The sequence below is a fragment of the Argentina anserina genome, chromosome 6 (assembly GCF_933775445.1).
Source record: "Argentina anserina chromosome 6, drPotAnse1.1, whole genome shotgun sequence".
NCBI lineage: Eukaryota > Viridiplantae > Streptophyta > Magnoliopsida > Rosales > Rosaceae > Argentina > Argentina anserina.
The window spans coordinates 12,066,126-12,082,399 of NC_065877.1; the positions used below are offsets into that span (position 1 = coordinate 12,066,126).

Genomic DNA, 16,274 nt, shown 5'->3' on the forward strand with positions numbered 1-16,274 from the left:
ACCTGGGAGGCGATGTGATATCTAGAAATATCACGAAATCCCAGTAATGGGAGTATGGGAACTGGCAGAGTGTTATGATATCACTTTCTGTCTTGGAGGCGATGTGATGTTTAAGCATATCACAAAAGCCCAGTAATGGGAGTATGAGAACAATTCTGAGTTGCACAGGAGGGGACATAGTGTATGGCATAGTGTATATCATATTTCATGGCTTGATTACTTTACTGAGGCTAGCGTGGCTAGTCCACATTGTATGGCCAGATAATATTATTTTGACTAGTGGGGCTAGTCTATTTTTATAATAATTATTATTACTTTATAGAGACTAGCGGGACTGGTTCATTTTCTATTATGTGTTGAATAATTATCTGAGATTGAGATTCTCAAAAAGTGTTAAGATAGTTCCGTTATTTGGGTAACTTCGGGTATGAGATTTTCGGGGATTATGTTTATGTTGATCAGTGACCCTTGTTGTTTTAAAGTGGTTTGGGCGGTTGTGGTTTAAGACGAGCTACGAGCTCCAGGGGTCTGATGATATTGAATAATTATTACTGCGTACTCTGTAAGGTACCTTGTGTTGTGTTTTTGAATTGTATTTATGAGATGTGATTGTGGAGTTTAGAAATTTTGGTAGCATGGTGGCTCCATGTGTTGAGATTGGATTTGAGATATTAGGAGTGTCGTTTTGTGCAGGTATGGTTGGTTACTTTCAAGGGAGACTATGCCGAAATTTTTGGTATATCTCATTTGATAGTGGTCCCCGCAAGATCTGTCTCGATATTAAGATAATTTTGTGGCGGGCCGTCTACCACCCAATACCTTTTCAATCCAAATTAAAAATATTCAATCTCTGCCTCAACAACCGTATGGGGGGAAGAGAGAAAAGAAAGACATGGAGTCAATGAATGTTGTCTTCACAAGATCTAACACCATCACCAATGCAATTCGAATAGCCGCTTAGCGAAAGAAGAACTGGAGCAAGGGGCCTTATATGCCTTATATAGATTTTTTTTATCTCTATTGATCATTTTTAGTGAGTCAAATTTTCTGATTGTTCAAAAGATTTATATATTTTATTATTTTATTGATGAAGATATTTTATAGAAAAAAAATTTAAATTTTTTTTCTTCCACACACCAAGTTTGAAACCATATCCATAGTCTCATTTTTCTAAAAACAAAAATATCCATAGCCCCCATACCTTTTGGTCGTGACTCCTGGTGGGTAGACGTAATGACCAGCTTACCCTCGAGAAACCATAACCGCCAACGGTGAATCGGTCAGTGAGGCATCCCGAGAAATTCATATGAGAACGAGGAAGCGTCTATTGCAAGAAATCCTCTTTTCTTTATTATCCAATCCTTGTTCATCTCTCTTCAAATGTATAAATATAGAAGAAATCACATATAACAAACCCAATTCCTACATGTACATATTATAAATAGAATCCTAGTTAAAGAAAATTAGGGAGAACAGATTTGCCAATTTCTTCTTATCTCAAACTCCTCTCCCCAGCGAATTTGTCTCATTATTCTTGCTTCCCTCTCTCCCTTATAGCACTGTTCCCTCCATCAGAGAATCGGAGATCAAAACCCATTGCCCCATTCTTCTCTGGAATCGCTTTTCTTGTTAGTAATTGCATTCCATTAAGTGGGGCATTCTGAGTTCTTGGTTTGATTCCGATTCTTTCTTCTCAAGAGCAGAGGTACGTAAAAATCTGTCTGCTTCTTTTGTTTCTGCTTTCTTTCTGGGTTTCCCAAATGAGATTAGAGCATTAATGTCGTTGTTTCGTTTTGCAGGGTACGTATTTGAAGACTTGATCGAAGATGTTGGGGAGCTTGCTTACCAGGGTTCTCATGTGAGTTTTGTTCTTACACGAATCAAAATTTGGTTGTTTTTGGTCTTCAGCTTTAACCCTTAATGATTTTCTCCTTGGTGTTATTGATTTTGTTGAAAATTTGTCCCCGCAGTATGTCTTTTGGGTATGCATACCCTGCATTTGAGTGCTACAAAATCGTGGAGAAGAACAGAGTTGAGATTGAAGAACTCCGGTTTTGGTGTCAATACTGGTACGTTAAACCACGTCGTTCTCATTCATTATATTAGGCATAAAATGGAGACATTGAACAGGTCTTGTAAATTCTTTGTTGCAACATTAGAGAAGAAAGAGCACAGAATCGTTGAAATTTCATGATTCTTTAACGATTTTTCGTTTCAACATGTCATACCATGCCAATTCACACTTTCTATCAAGTAATTTGCGGAAACATTGACATAACACATGGTAACTTTTGGTATTTGACTGTTATCGTATGGTTTGTACCGATAAAGAGACAAGAGTAGGGTGTATGAGATTTTATCTCCAATCCAGAATGAGTTGTTACGCTGACAAATATATGATGGAAATGAATGGAATTTATGCTTTTATGATTGGTCCATTGCCTCACTATGCGTATGATGTATAAGTGATGTTGATGGTTTTTTGTTTTAATATTTGAATCCCCTTATATAATTTATGTCACAATCGATGTGAACGTTGCACCCATTCAAAACACATTTTTTCAAGTTTAACAGAAGATGGAGGCATCATATTTCTGCAAGAGTTTTACATACAGTAACGAGTAAAGAACGATAGTTTAGACTTGAGATCATTGTAATGCTTTCCTTGACATCCAAACAATGTAATAAAACAACCTACATGTTACTTCTGCAGGATTATTGTGGCAATGCTCACAGTTCTTGAAAGGCTAGGAGATGTATTCGTTTCATGGTAAAACCCCCCTCCTTAATTTTCTCATCACATACTTCATTATGATATATTGATCTGTATGCTCATGTAAACCTCTCATTGATTTTTGAAGGCTGCCCATGTATGGTGAGGCGAAGGTCGCCCTATTCATCTATCTTTGGTATCCAAAAACCAGGGTACGAAACAAGAATCGGCATGATCAACATTCCAGATTTTGCTATATTAAGATAAAATTCTGAATAGTACTATCTGATTATGCAGGGAACTGGGTACATATACAGGACCCTATTGAGGCCTTATGTATCAAAGCACGAAACAGACATTGACAGGAAAATAGCAGAGATGAGAGCAAGGGTGTGGGATCTCACCGTTTTCTACTGGCAGAACTTCGCCCATTACGGGCAGACAGCTTTCTTCCAATTCCTTGGCTACATGGCTGCTCAATCCTCCAAAATGACCAAAACCGCGGCCGAGGTATAACATTAAAACTCTCATTCTATCACAATCCTCAGTTTTTGGGTATCGAAATTCCTGTCTTGTGTGTTGAACTGATTGAACTCCAACCTTGCAGCCGGTAAATGAGCAGTCGAATGGCGCCGCTGGGAAAGATGAGTGATTAATATAGACAGGAATTGTTAGCACAAAAACTGTACAGATCCCTCAAAGTGGGTCAAGAACTGTGTCTATGGAAAACTCAAATACATATTCAATTCAAATTCATTCATTCTCCACTAAATGTTGGCAAACCAATCCTATGCTCGAATTTATACACACAAGGGTAAAAAGGGAAAATGAGAAATGTTAGGAGAGGTGGAAGCAGGGGAGTAAGCGGGAGAGGAAGGAGAGGCAGTTGAGCCAGAGGCGGTGGAGCAAGTGTGGGCCGGATGGGCCGGAGGTGGAGGACATGGGCTGGAGGTAGGCCCAGGCGGCCTGCTGGACGAGGCGGTTGCGGATGGAGATCTCGTAGCCGGAGGAGGTGGCGGCGGTGGAGTTGGGCGTCGGGGACTGGACGGCGGTGAGGGAGGAGGAGGGGAGGAGGTCCTTGAGGGAGGTGTAGGAATCGGAGCTTTTGGGGGAGAGCAGCTCCAGGTCGAGCTGCGGCGGGCGGTGGCGCGGCGTTGCGGCGGCGGTGGCGTTTTGGGTTGGGAAGCTGCAGCTGTGGCGCGGCTTGATGGGTGAGTTGGGAGCGGTGGAGGTTGAGGAAGAGGAGGCAGAGGAGGAGGAGGAGAGGTGGCTGAGCTTGGAGGTGGAGATGGAGTTGCGGCGGCGGAGCTTCCCGAGTGGGCCCAGGAGGCGCGGCGGGGTGGAGTCGTGGTCGTCCATAGTGAAGAGAAGAGAGAAGCGGAAAACGCGTGAGAGAGAAAAATAAGGGGGCCTTGGGTTATGTCTCTCTCCCTCTCTATGGGATCTAAAATAATTAAATATTAATTTGAAAAAGGAGGAGGGTAAACAAGGGTGTGCTGGGTGGGAATAGAAAGCAAGGGTTGCGGTCCACGTGGACAACAGTTGCATTTTGGGGCTGAATGATGAGTTCGTTATCGTATGGATTTGTGGCTATGAGGTTTAGAATCTCCCGTGCCGATGACATTGACGTAGTTGAAGGGGAATAGTCTAGCTTTTTGTGACTAAAATCAACAGCTATGAGGTGGTTTGGTTGAGATAGCCTCATAACAATGCAACCCAAACAGAGCGTAAAATACATGTTATGTTCAAATCGTACTAGTTATGTTATTATGTCGTTGTTTCACAGAAGTATTGAGTCAACTAAGGTTTTATCTTAAATTTAACACAAAGGTCGAATAAATATCTCTAAATTGTAGTTGTATAGTCAATCTAAAGCTTAAGGTTTAGTGCATGCAGGTTTGAGGTTGCAGGTTCGCGATAAACTCCGATTATCAGAATGACATATTATATTTTCAAATTGTTCCGAGGGTATCAATTAATAGTTGATGTTCCATTCAAAAAAATATTGGAGTATTATACGTTGAAGTCCTCGCATAGTCGCATCCATCACTTGCAATAGTCTAATTTGAAGCTAAGAGAGTAGAATTGTAGAGAAAATGGGAAGCCTGCCACAAGTCGAAAATGCCTCATCAGGTACCATCAACATTCCGATGTTGCCTCTGAAATCATCATCAACTCGCAAAACAAGTAACATTCCTGTTCTAGAATTCGGAACAACTTCAATTCACACCCTTTAACTTGCTGGCTCAAAGAGCGCAAAAGAAGCCATTCTCGAAGCAATCCAAGTTGGCTATAGACATTTTGACACAGGCGGCTCTTTACATGACGGCGCAGAGTCTCGGGGAAGCCATCTCGGAAGCTCTTTCACTTGGTCTAATTGGATCCTGGCAAGATCTCTTCATCACTTCCAAGCTGTGCATGGTGTGGCGATGCTCACTCCCAGCGCGCATGTCCTACGTACCTAGCTGCCATTCGCACTACGCTCAAGTAACTAGTACGACAGTTGTGTTAAATCAGCTTTAATTGATTAATTAACATGTTCATATTCTTATACGCGCGCACACACACATATATATGTTCATACAGGAACCTAGGACTGGAGTACCTTGATCTATATCTCATTCACTGGCCCATTAGTGTACGTGGAGCCTGGAAACTATGACTTTTTCCAATTGACAAAGAGTACCTTCTTCAGTTATTCCTATATATATCGACTTGAAGGGTGTGTGGGAAGCCATGGAGGAATGCCAGACGCTAGGCCTCACTAAATCTATTGGAGCTAGCAACTCAATTCTCATGCAAATAGATCAAAAACCTGCTAGCTACCGCTAAATTCCCACCTGCGGTCAACTAAGTAACTTACGATCCATTAAATCTCAACATAATATTGTAAAAATAGTTTAGATTCATATTACAATAACAATTATTTTTACACACATACTCATAAACATTCATATTTATGTGCTAGATCTATTGGGAGGACTGGAGGTATATATAATTCTTGGCTACACTTCACATATATAATTCTTGTGTAGAGTGTCTTAGTTGGAATTATTTTCATTTCACTTCCTCTGGTCCGAAAAGAAAGAGATCGAGGGAATGATAAAATGATCCTTTTTGTTTCGTATGTACGTGTGCGCGCTCTTATTGTTAATAAATTTTTTACAACTTTAGGTGGAGATGAACCCACTTTGGCAGCAGAGAAAGCTAAGAGAGTTTTGCCAGAAAAATGGCATACTAATCACAGCTTACTCTCCTTTGGGAGCAAAGGGAACACCTTGGGGGCACAAATGGATCATGATGCACAAAAATGGTATACTCCGGAGTCATGGAATGTGACACACTGAAGCAGGTTGCAGATGCAAGAAGCAAAACCCATGCCCAGGTGGGTTAGCTAGCTAATATGAACTTTGATCGCATATATTTTTTTGTGATATGGAAGTAATTTGATGACTATACTTGATTTAGATGCATGTAGGTTTATCTGAGGTGGGCATATGAGCAAGGAGTGAGCTTCTTAGTGAAAAGCTTTAGTAAGGAGAGGATGTGTGAAAATGTTGACATATTTGAGTGGGAGCTTTCTCCAGAGGAGGTGGAGCGGATCAATCAGATTCCACACAGAGAAGGATGCATGTCCTGCATGCTTCTTCGTTGTGGATGATGACCCTTACAAGTTACAAGACTATTGTGGAGTTGTGGGATGGAGAGATTTGATCATGCATGAGAATAAATATAAATGATACGGCACTTAATGCACTTTTATCAGTTTTATGTGCAGCAATAATCTCTTATGGCTAAGCTAGCGGGGAGTTCAGAATCTGCATGCTTGAGATTTCTTTCGATAAAGAATTCTCATGTATATAGAATCCAAGATCATTTGGCAATAGACGAATATATATATGCCCGATTAAGGACGGACGTCCGCAACTCTCCAAAAATGCGGACGTCTACGATGCACAGAAACTTCACCAGAGGTCTGATTCCTGCTTCAGAATCAGAAGTGGTAGCGCGCTTCGCTTTCGAAAAAGAAGGTTTGGAAGCGTCGCGAAAGCGCAAGCTTCTAGATTTGAAGCACCATGGAAGCGCGAGGGTTGTTGGGTTTTTATAGTTTTATTTTCTCTTTTCCGGCTCTAATATAAATCTCTCGTAAAATCTCCATATTCTAAGGACTCGATAATTCATGAAGATAAATCAAAATTTAGAAGTGAATGAAACCCTGAAAACATACAGTTGAAGCCTCGTTCAAGCAAATTGAATGAGATTTGAGGATTTGTTTGAGCTTTTAGTTTTGTGTGAGACAACAAGGGTATATAAAATTATAGATGAGTTTGATTTGGAGCAAGATATTGATTGAAACTAGATGAATGAAAAATTAGTATTGTGAAATTTGGGGCTAGACTAGAATGAAGCCCAAAGAGAGAGAGAGCAAAGTCATTCAACTTTGGGGTGCACCGCTCATTGCAAAATGTATATACATATGTTTTTGATTCCACATACTTGGTCAGTGTGATTGAAGATATCGTTAGGTGTATGATGGATTGACTGAGAGGTGATGCGTATCATTTGTGGTTAGCTACACTACTAGTATCATGTTAGTTATTGAAGTGTTGTATTATTTATTCTAGGCCATAACAAAATATTTATTGAGCTCATTTTCTATCATATTTATTAACGCAGCTTCAATTGGAAGCATCCACCATGTCAATCTGGTCAAGTTAAGAGGTTTCTGCATACATGGGAAGCAAAGTTTTCTAGTTTCTGAATATATGAACAGAGATTCTCTGGAGAATATTCTTTTTGGGAATGGTTCTAATGAACCTATCTTGATTCAAGGAATCAAGGGAGAGCCTCCATCTATAGTTTTAACTCTCTCTCTCTCTCTCTCTCTCTCTCTTATGGTATATGAGATGGTGCTTTATCCTTTATAGGATGAAAAGATGGAGTTTGGGACAGACTGTCTAGAGGTGGTGTGGAATAGAAACTTTAGTCTTTTGGTTATGGTGGCCGACAATGGCATGGTACTTTTAGGAGAACATGGTGTCTGAGATATGTGTTTGGTTGTGGTGACGGGTGAGTGAATTAGTGCTTTGGAAAGGAACACCAAAAGCATCTTTTATATTGGAAACAACATCTTTTCAATTAGTGCTCTGAGAATGATGTAGTTCCATTTTCAGTGCTTTTACATGTTGTTCTTCAAGACTCCAGATACGGTTGAGTACTTTAAGTAATTATGTGGATGTTTTAAGACCACAACTTGACTCACCCTTCCTTCCCTTATATGGTGCGACCTCACCGGCGTATTCTTGATGTGTTCAAAAATATCCTTGACAATATTTTCAGTGATTCCTCTCATGGTAAATGTCTTTCCACTGCTTGTCTGCCCATATGCAAAAATTGTTGCATTCATTCATGTAAGTGCAGATAAAGCAACATCATTGGATCCTTCCATCATGTGCTTGATTTTCTGATACTTAACTTCTCATGTCTTAAGCTTTCTTCTGCATTTGACGCCTTTTTATCCTCTGCCTTGGGAAGCTTTTCCCCTCCAAAAATCTTCTTCAAGTCATCATATGTAGTAGAATCAAATATATTCTTCACGTACATATTGCTAAATTTAGTCTTCTCCAAAGCACCATCCATATCCTGTTTACAGAGAAAGGGGCCAACAAATACTTGCTTGTCATTCAAAAGCATGCCATTTAACTTCTCTATAGCACTCTCAGCAGGTTCTTCTTTGTCAAAAGCAAAGACTTGGTCCCAATCCCTGTCGATTTGGCTCTTTGTTTTGATGTTGTGTGTTCCAATCACAAGCTTGGCGTAAACGGCGGCTGATGAACTAACACCATATGCTCTCTTGGCTTTGACAACTTTCACGTAGAGAAACGATATCCGATCAACGAGATCTTATGCGCTCCGATTTCGATCCCGGGCCAAAGGTTGGAGCTCCATCTCGTTAATGCCCATATCACTCCTCTCTACATGCTTGCAACTGCTTTTCCAGGTTAACCTCCAAAGAAGCCGTTCTAGGGACCGAGCTCACTGTTTTAACTCCATCAGCTTTTGGTAGTCTTCTAAGCTGTGACTTAAAAAATATTTGTAGCTTGTGAGGAACCTGTACAAAAGCTTTAGAAAGCACTACATCCAATCCCTTGAGGCGCCCACTTTTCTCGTTCTTACTTATGTCTATGCAGGGATCGAGCAGAGGCCGAGGACGAGGTCCGGCGTCGAGGTTGGGCTGAGATAAGGGGAGAAGGGCGTCGGCGACCATGAGGTGGTTGGGGTAGTCGTCGGAGGTGTGGGTCTCGAGGATGAGCTTGTGGACAGCGAGAGATGGGTCGGAATATGGCTGAGTGGCGGAGGGGAGGAGGGCGTCGGCGACCATGGATGTAGAAATCACATAGTGAGACAGAGAGAGCTGGAGAGGTTGAGAATGATTGAATGATTGAGTTTTTTGTTTTTGCGAGTGTGCGGTCGTACTTTAAGGGTCATGGTCTGATTTTGACTTTTTTTGTAGGATTTTGACAACAATTTGAGAGTCGCGGTCGATCTAGCCATTTGACTGCTATCGAAACGCGTTGATTTCTGGCGGATTTGAATAATGTAAATGACCTAATCGCTTGAATGCTCTCATTTTATAGACTTGACAACACTCAATAAAAGCGTTATAGGCTTTACGCATCGTATTGCTCCCAAGCTCTCTAATGTGATGACTGGTTAACGAGGCTTACTAGCAAGTGCCATAAATATCGTGGGTTGAGCTCTAGCCACGCTTCGGGTGACAAACGAGGCAATCGGTTCACTCTTTGATTTGGAGAATGTTTGTTTGGATTTCTTGACTGGCTGTGCCTCTCCGCTTAACCTCGCGGTTGTGGACTTGGATTTCGTCGATGGAACGGCTTGGTTGTTCTTGGAAGCCATCGCACAAACGAATTTGAAGATTTCTTCGGAGAAGGAAATGAGAGGCCAAAAATGTCCCACTGGGCGTGTCAATTTGTAGAACGAGAATCTGAAAACAAATGAGAATGCTGACACGTGTATAAATAAAATGTAATTTATTGATAATCAAGCGCGAAGTTACAATTTTTGTGAACTTCTCTGATTCTATCTTCGTATGTAACTTGGCTCAAGGGTGACATGTATTTGATCTTGAGAATTTGAGTTTGGATTTGGATTTGGATTTGATGAAGAATGAGCGATTTGGTAGCTTGATGATTCTCCGTGGACTTGAGTTTGGATTTGGATTTGATGAAGAACGAGCGATTTGGTAACTTGATGATTCTTCGTGTACTTGAGTTTGGATTTGGATTTGATGAAGACTAGAGATTTGGTGGCTTGATGATTCTTTGTGGACTTGAGAGACTTCGGGATTTCTCAAGAGTGATCTTACTCAAGTGATTTTCTCCCTTCTGCTCAAGTCCCCTTCTCTTCATGTTAGAATTGGTATTTATAGTGTCAATGTTTCTATTTTATAGAATATTTTAATGACATTAAAATAACAATATTTCTTTAATTGTATAATTAAATCAATATGTATTTTCTGATTAATTTAAAATTAGTTATTCTCATAAATAAATTAAACAGAAAATAATTGATTTAATTATAACCGTTAAAAAAATTATTAATTTAATCAAATGTCCGATTACCATTTCGAATCGTCAATAATATTCAATTTCCGATTTAAGTCGGAATCACGTAGCTTCGATTACGATCATCTATTTATGTGCTGACACGAGTTTTATTCAGATCCACACTAACTTTGTTGACTTTTGGGCCACGTGTGTAATTTTATCAGGTTCTTAGTCGATTTAATCATTTAATAAAAATGATTTATTTCATTAAATTTCATGTGTCATGATTTTAAGGATTACAGCGAACTTTGCTTTAAGATATATGGAGATAGAGTCAAAAACTGGATTACAATCAACGAGCCTTTTATTATAGCCAAAATGGGTTATGATCTTGGGGTTTCTCCACCAGGCAGGTGTTCTAAACCAGGTGGCCCTTTTGATTATTGCACAGCTGGAAATTCGCCTACTGAACCTTACATTGTGGCTCATAACCTTCTCCTTGCCCATGCCACTGTTGTTAAGCTCTATAGAGAGAAGTTTCAAGTGAGTTAAGTTCTGGTTCCTTGGTAACATTAATTTCATAATTAAGATTTAGGATCACATATATAATTATGAGACTTCATATGCAGCGCTGAAATGTTTCTCATTATTTTGTATATTATAGAAAATACAAGGTGGACAAATTGGATGGAGCCTTGTAGGTTCGTATGTTGAGCCTTATTCAAATTCAGCAAAGGACAAAGCTGCAGCTAAAAGAATATTGGACTTGAAATTGGATGGTTAGTCACATATTCCATATGATCGTGAGTTCACCTGCTTATTGATTTAGCAGAAAGTCTCCTTAACTACGATAAATCTTCCTCCCTACTAATATATTTATGGTGTTTTTTTTTTACTAGGTTCATGGAACCAATAGTATATGGACATTATCCAAAGAGTATGAGGCGCTTGGTCAAGAAAAGGCTCCCCTGTTTTACCAAAGAAGAGAAGAAACTGATTAAGGGATCCTTCGACTTCATCGGCATCAACTATTATACCTCCAGAATTGGTAGAAACATTCGAGCACATTCACATATGCCACGCCTCGCCCGCAATGATTCATTAGCGTCATCAGAGCTTAATAGTGGGCTCCATACTACCTTTTTCTTCTTCTTTTTTCTGTGTTGTTTGTGCATTTTTTTCTGAACTTCTTCCATCGTATGCATTGCAGATGACAAAGGACTCCAAATTGGTCCGAAGGTGAGAAAAATATTAGGTCAAAAAATTGACACCTTCTTCAGATGACTATAGCATTACTTATACATGCTAATTACCTTGCAGGCTGATGCCAGAATATACATTTATTCTTATCCACAAGGTCTCAAAAGACTTTTGAAGTTCATGAAGCGAAAATACAAGAGTCCGAAGATCTACATTTCCGAAAATGGAATAACAGAAGCAAAGAACAATAAGCATGGCCTCGATGCAGCACTGAAGGATCAACATAGAATTGAATGCATTCTTCGGCATCTGTACATGATCAAGCAGGCTAGAAAGTAACATTAATCCATCTACCTTATGCATTGGCAATCCAGATAAATTTATAAAACTAAATTAATTTTGAATCAACCATGTTCATGTACCTTTGTCATTCTTGTTTTGCAGGAAGGGTGTGAATGTCAAAGGATATTTCCACTGGGCTCTATTCGATGACTTCGAGTGGGGAGAAGGCTATAATGTAAGGTTCGGGCTTTATTATATCGACTATAAAAACAATCTCAAGCGCATTCCGAAAGAATCTGCAAAGTGGCTCCCTAAATTCCTTAAGGGCGAGGATGCATTATATGACAAGATATACTAGATACAGGCTCTACACACTCGAGCATAAGTTCCAAACTATGCAGGGGGAATTGTACGTACGGTTAAAGAAGGAAATTGCTAGGGAACCAATTCTTTACAAGAAAAGTTTTTTTTTTCCGCTCTCGAGAAATATCAATATATACAGTGTGATGCCTATTAGCTTATCACATTGGCATATCGTGATACTCCTAAAAGAACCCAAGTGGATTGACAACCATGAACTCATGATACGACCTATTCTTTGATGAGATGGGTTCAAACTTTTGGAGAGTTTGGCCCTTATTTTACTTTCCAGATACTTATAGAAGAAACATTTGGAGGTAGTAATCAATACACGTGTAATAATCTATACTATAATGAAGGCTTGCTCACCATTGTAATATATTTATAATTGAATAATTTCAGACGGATATAAATGTCAATAATAAAAGATAGAAAAAAAAAAGTAAAACAGTTTTCTTCATATTTCTCACTGAAAACGGTTTTCTGACTTTTCTTCATGTTTTAACTACCCACTTTTGTTATTTGCACCCGTACGGTGTGTTAACTGCTAGTTGTAATAAAGTTCAGGCCCAAAAGAATTTCTCTTAGGTGTAAAAAAAAAAAAACAGTATTCTGAAACTTGTTGTCCAAGTGTTATTATATAAGCCTACCTTCGAGCCAATCTGCTAGGGTTACAACTGCAGATGGCGGAGCACATACCCGAGGAAGTTGTGATCAAAGTTCTGGAACGGTTACCGGTCAAACCCTTAATCCGGTTCACCTGTGTTTCAAAGCGCTGGCGTTTCATCATATTGTCCGACCCACAGTTTGCCAAATCCCAGTACAAATTATCCAAGGGATACCAACCCGGCCGCAGACTTTTGCTCACCTCCCCTGACCATCGTCAATTTTATTCCCTAGATTTCGAGTCGTCGTTAGGAGACAATGTCGTTAAAAGAAAGGTTAGAATCCCATTTAAGTCCTTGGAGGTCCAGTGCTCCTGCAATGGTTTGGTATGTGCGACTGTGAAGGTTGATGTCTCCAAAGCAGCAAAACCTGCGTTTCATGTGTATATATGGAACCCATCAACAGGATTCTATAAAAAGTTACCTGATCCTTCCTTGAAACGAGTTCATGGTATTGGCTATTTGTCAGCCACCGACGATTACAAAATTCTGATGAGCGGTCAACAGATGAACTGTCAGATTACTCAGATACTCTCACTGAGAGCTAACGTTTGGAAAACGATCCAATGCCCTTTCGATGATCTGGACAGGTGTAGCAAGTGGATTCGTGTAAATGAGGCACTCCATTGGTTACGTAATGCGGTTATTGTTGCTTTTAATTTGGCAATTGAGGACTTCCGAACAATGCCGCTACCTGCTGCTCTAGAATTCAAGTATCTTGATAATGAGGGGTCAATCAATCTGGCAGCTTCTGTTGGAGGATGCCTCTGTGCATTTCATTGTCCTAGTTTTTTCAGAGGCTCTATCGATATGTGGGTAATGAAAGAATATGGGGTAGCTGACTCCTGGACTAAGCTTTTCAACTTTCAGGTCCCCAATCGGCCTGAGAAAATATATAGATTTGGATGGCTAGAAGTTTGGGACAGTAGAATAATTTTTGCGAGAACAGAAAGGCGGGATGACGGCATAATGAGAGAGTACCAGGTAATGAGTGTTCATCATCAGGAAGATAAGCAAGAAACTCATCATACCATTTGTGAAGTGATGAGATTTATCCATATAGCATATGACGAGAGTCTATTTTGGCTACCTAGCTAAATGTCTGATAACAGATTTGATTGATCTTCCTTCATTTTCTTGCTTTTGATTCCACGCATGCAGTGGTTTATTTTGTTCTTCTAGATCTGCCTTGGTTGTTACCCTAGCCTTTTAATTTTCTGTCTTTTATTGGTTTGGCTTCATTTGTTGCATCTGGTAATGCATTGGCTCTAAGAAAAAAATATATGCATGTACGTCTGCTTCCAGAAAGAAAATTGATTTCAAATTATTTGATTAAGTTTTTATTTGAATGCGTGTTACACATGCCTATTTCACTTCTGGTGAAACATGCTAGTTCTCAACTGAGTTGGACAAATTGGCATCTGCAAGCAACAGATTGCAAAAGCATCTAATTTCAAAAAGATGTGGAATACAGAGGGTTATAATGATATCTTGGCCCAAACTATATGCATCACCCTCTAAACTTCTCATTAGCCAGGAAAACATAGCATCATCATGCTAAACTATTGAGAACTAAATAAGTATTCTGAAACAGCCTTCAACAGTACTTGTAAGTTGTAACGTTGTCGCTCGTAATAGAGAATCGAAGATAGGTTGGGGCCTTGGGGGAGTCCGTATCCGAAGTGAGTTTTGGTGATCGAGTCGTCCAAAACGTGACCCAATCGATCGAATTATTTTCTTGACGTCGAAGTTGTATTCTTTATTTCTTATCCTTGTTCTCCAAGTTAACTCCTACGTACCGCTTCATATAATTAAGTTGGCCCTCGTACCAACTGCTAGGATTACAACTGCAATGGCGGAGCAGATCCCCAAAGATGTAATGATCAAAGTTCTGGAAAGATTACCAGTTAAATCCTTGATCCGGTTCGCCTGCGTTTCAAAGCGCTGGCGTTTCATCATATTGTTCGACCCGCAATCCGCCAAAGCCCATTACGAAGTATCTCGCGAGCGCCAAACCATCCGCCGCAGATTTTTGATCACCACCTCCGTCCGGTTTGAACTCAATTCCATAGATTTCGATACGTCGTCGTTCGATGGAATGGGTAGAATCCCATTCGAGCAACCAGGCATCAAGTCCTGGTCGTTCTTATGCTCCTGCAATGGTTTGGTATGTGCTACAGTTTCTATCTCCACCGCAGCGAAACTTGTGAATCACATGTATATTTGGAACCCATCAACTGGATTCCTTAAAAAATTACCTGATCCTTCCATGAATGTGTATCCAGTATTCTACGGTATGGGCTACTTGTCAGCCACCGGCGACTACAAAATTATAAAACCCGGCCAGATACTCTCACTGAGAACTAACGTTTGGAAACCGATCCATATCCCTTTCAATTATCTATACGCATACGAGGGGATTCGTGTAAATGAGGCACTCCATTGGTTCGACGAACATAATCCGGGGGTTGTTGCATTTGATCTGGCGACCGAGGGGTTCCGAACAATGCCCCTTCCTCATGCCTTTAAAGTCAAGAATCGTATACGTCTGGCAGCTTCTGTTGGAAGATGCCTGTGTGCACTTGATTATGTACGTGTTAAGTTTCATGAATATGGCTCTATCGATTTGTGGGTAATGAGAGATTATGGGGTGGCTGACTCCTGGACTAAGCTCTTCAACTGTGAGTTCAACGATTGGTGTATTATCGAGTCCGGACATATATCTGTTTGGGACACTAGTATAATTTTTTAGAGATCTTTAGGTATGTGGAATGGCAAGCTATCAATGAAACATTTGGAGTTGATGGGTGGTCATGAATCTCATGATCATGAAGAGAAGCTTGAAAATCCTGCTATTTGTGGAGTGCTGGGAGATATCAAGATTGCATACGATGAAACTCTACTTTGGCTAAAGAGTTTTTTTCACCAACAGTCCCTCAATTCTGGTGTACCTACCAATGTGATACCTCAACTCTTAATCGTACCAATGTGATACCCAGACTCTAGTATTGCTATCATTGAAGTACTTCCGTCAGTTTTTTTCAACTTCTCCGTCATCTTGGTGACGTGACAAGTACGTGAGGTCCACAAAGAGGGTTAAAAGACAAAATTAACCCCATCTGAGAGGAGCAATGTTTTTCCCGCCCTTTACCTTGAGAAAGACACCAAACAATTCCAATTTTGGCGCCAATTTTCCCTCTCTACTCCTTAATTTGTGTCTCTTATCTAAACTAAAGAACTACCGCCAACCAGTCGACCACAATCTAATAAAACCTAGATCAATCTCATTTTCTATTTTTACCCTAGCACTTGTTAAACTAACAGAATAAATATAGAAATTTATATGGAACATCTCATTTCCACAATCTCATAAGAATATAGAAACGCATAACTTAACGAAATTCAAATTCATGTTTAAGTACCATTAGTTGTCACCTTTTATGTTGATCTGCCATGATTTTTGCTTGTAAGAACAAATGGTACTTA

General features: G+C 40.0%; 4 protein-coding genes and 2 pseudogenes across 4 annotated transcripts; 5 read left to right on the forward strand and 1 right to left on the reverse strand.

The window, feature by feature from the left end:
• The first annotated feature begins 1,502 nt into the window (after window positions 1-1,502).
• Window positions 1,503-3,495, forward strand: LOC126798892 (HVA22-like protein i). Its single transcript, XM_050525972.1, has 7 exons — window positions 1,503-1,705; window positions 1,800-1,858; window positions 1,971-2,069; window positions 2,714-2,770; window positions 2,862-2,925; window positions 3,011-3,223; window positions 3,321-3,495. The coding sequence occupies exons 2-7, from the start codon at window positions 1,827-1,829 to the stop codon at window positions 3,363-3,365; spliced, it is 510 nt and encodes a 169-aa protein (XP_050381929.1). The 5' UTR covers window positions 1,503-1,705; window positions 1,800-1,826; the 3' UTR covers window positions 3,366-3,495.
• On the reverse strand, window positions 3,232-4,133 carry LOC126798891 (uncharacterized). Its single transcript, XM_050525971.1, has one exon. It carries the CDS (start codon window positions 4,070-4,072, stop codon window positions 3,551-3,553), a length of 522 nt encoding a protein of 173 aa, XP_050381928.1. The 5' UTR covers window positions 4,073-4,133; the 3' UTR covers window positions 3,232-3,550.
• A 701-nt stretch (window positions 4,134-4,834) lies between these two features.
• LOC126796894 (non-functional NADPH-dependent codeinone reductase 2-like) lies at window positions 4,835-6,427 on the forward strand (annotated as a pseudogene).
• Window positions 6,428-10,551: 4,124 nt separating this feature from the next.
• Window positions 10,552-12,121, forward strand: LOC126796895 (beta-glucosidase 24-like; annotated as a pseudogene).
• A 685-nt stretch (window positions 12,122-12,806) lies between these two features.
• Window positions 12,807-13,886, forward strand: LOC126796896 (F-box protein CPR1-like). Its single transcript, XM_050523609.1, has one exon. The coding sequence runs from the start codon at window positions 12,807-12,809 to the stop codon at window positions 13,884-13,886; it is 1,080 nt and encodes a 359-aa protein (XP_050379566.1).
• Window positions 13,887-14,640: 754 nt separating this feature from the next.
• LOC126796897 (F-box protein CPR1-like) lies at window positions 14,641-15,540 on the forward strand. Its single transcript, XM_050523610.1, has one exon. It carries the CDS (start codon window positions 14,641-14,643, stop codon window positions 15,538-15,540), a length of 900 nt encoding a protein of 299 aa, XP_050379567.1.
• The last annotated feature ends 734 nt before the right edge of the window (window positions 15,541-16,274 follow it).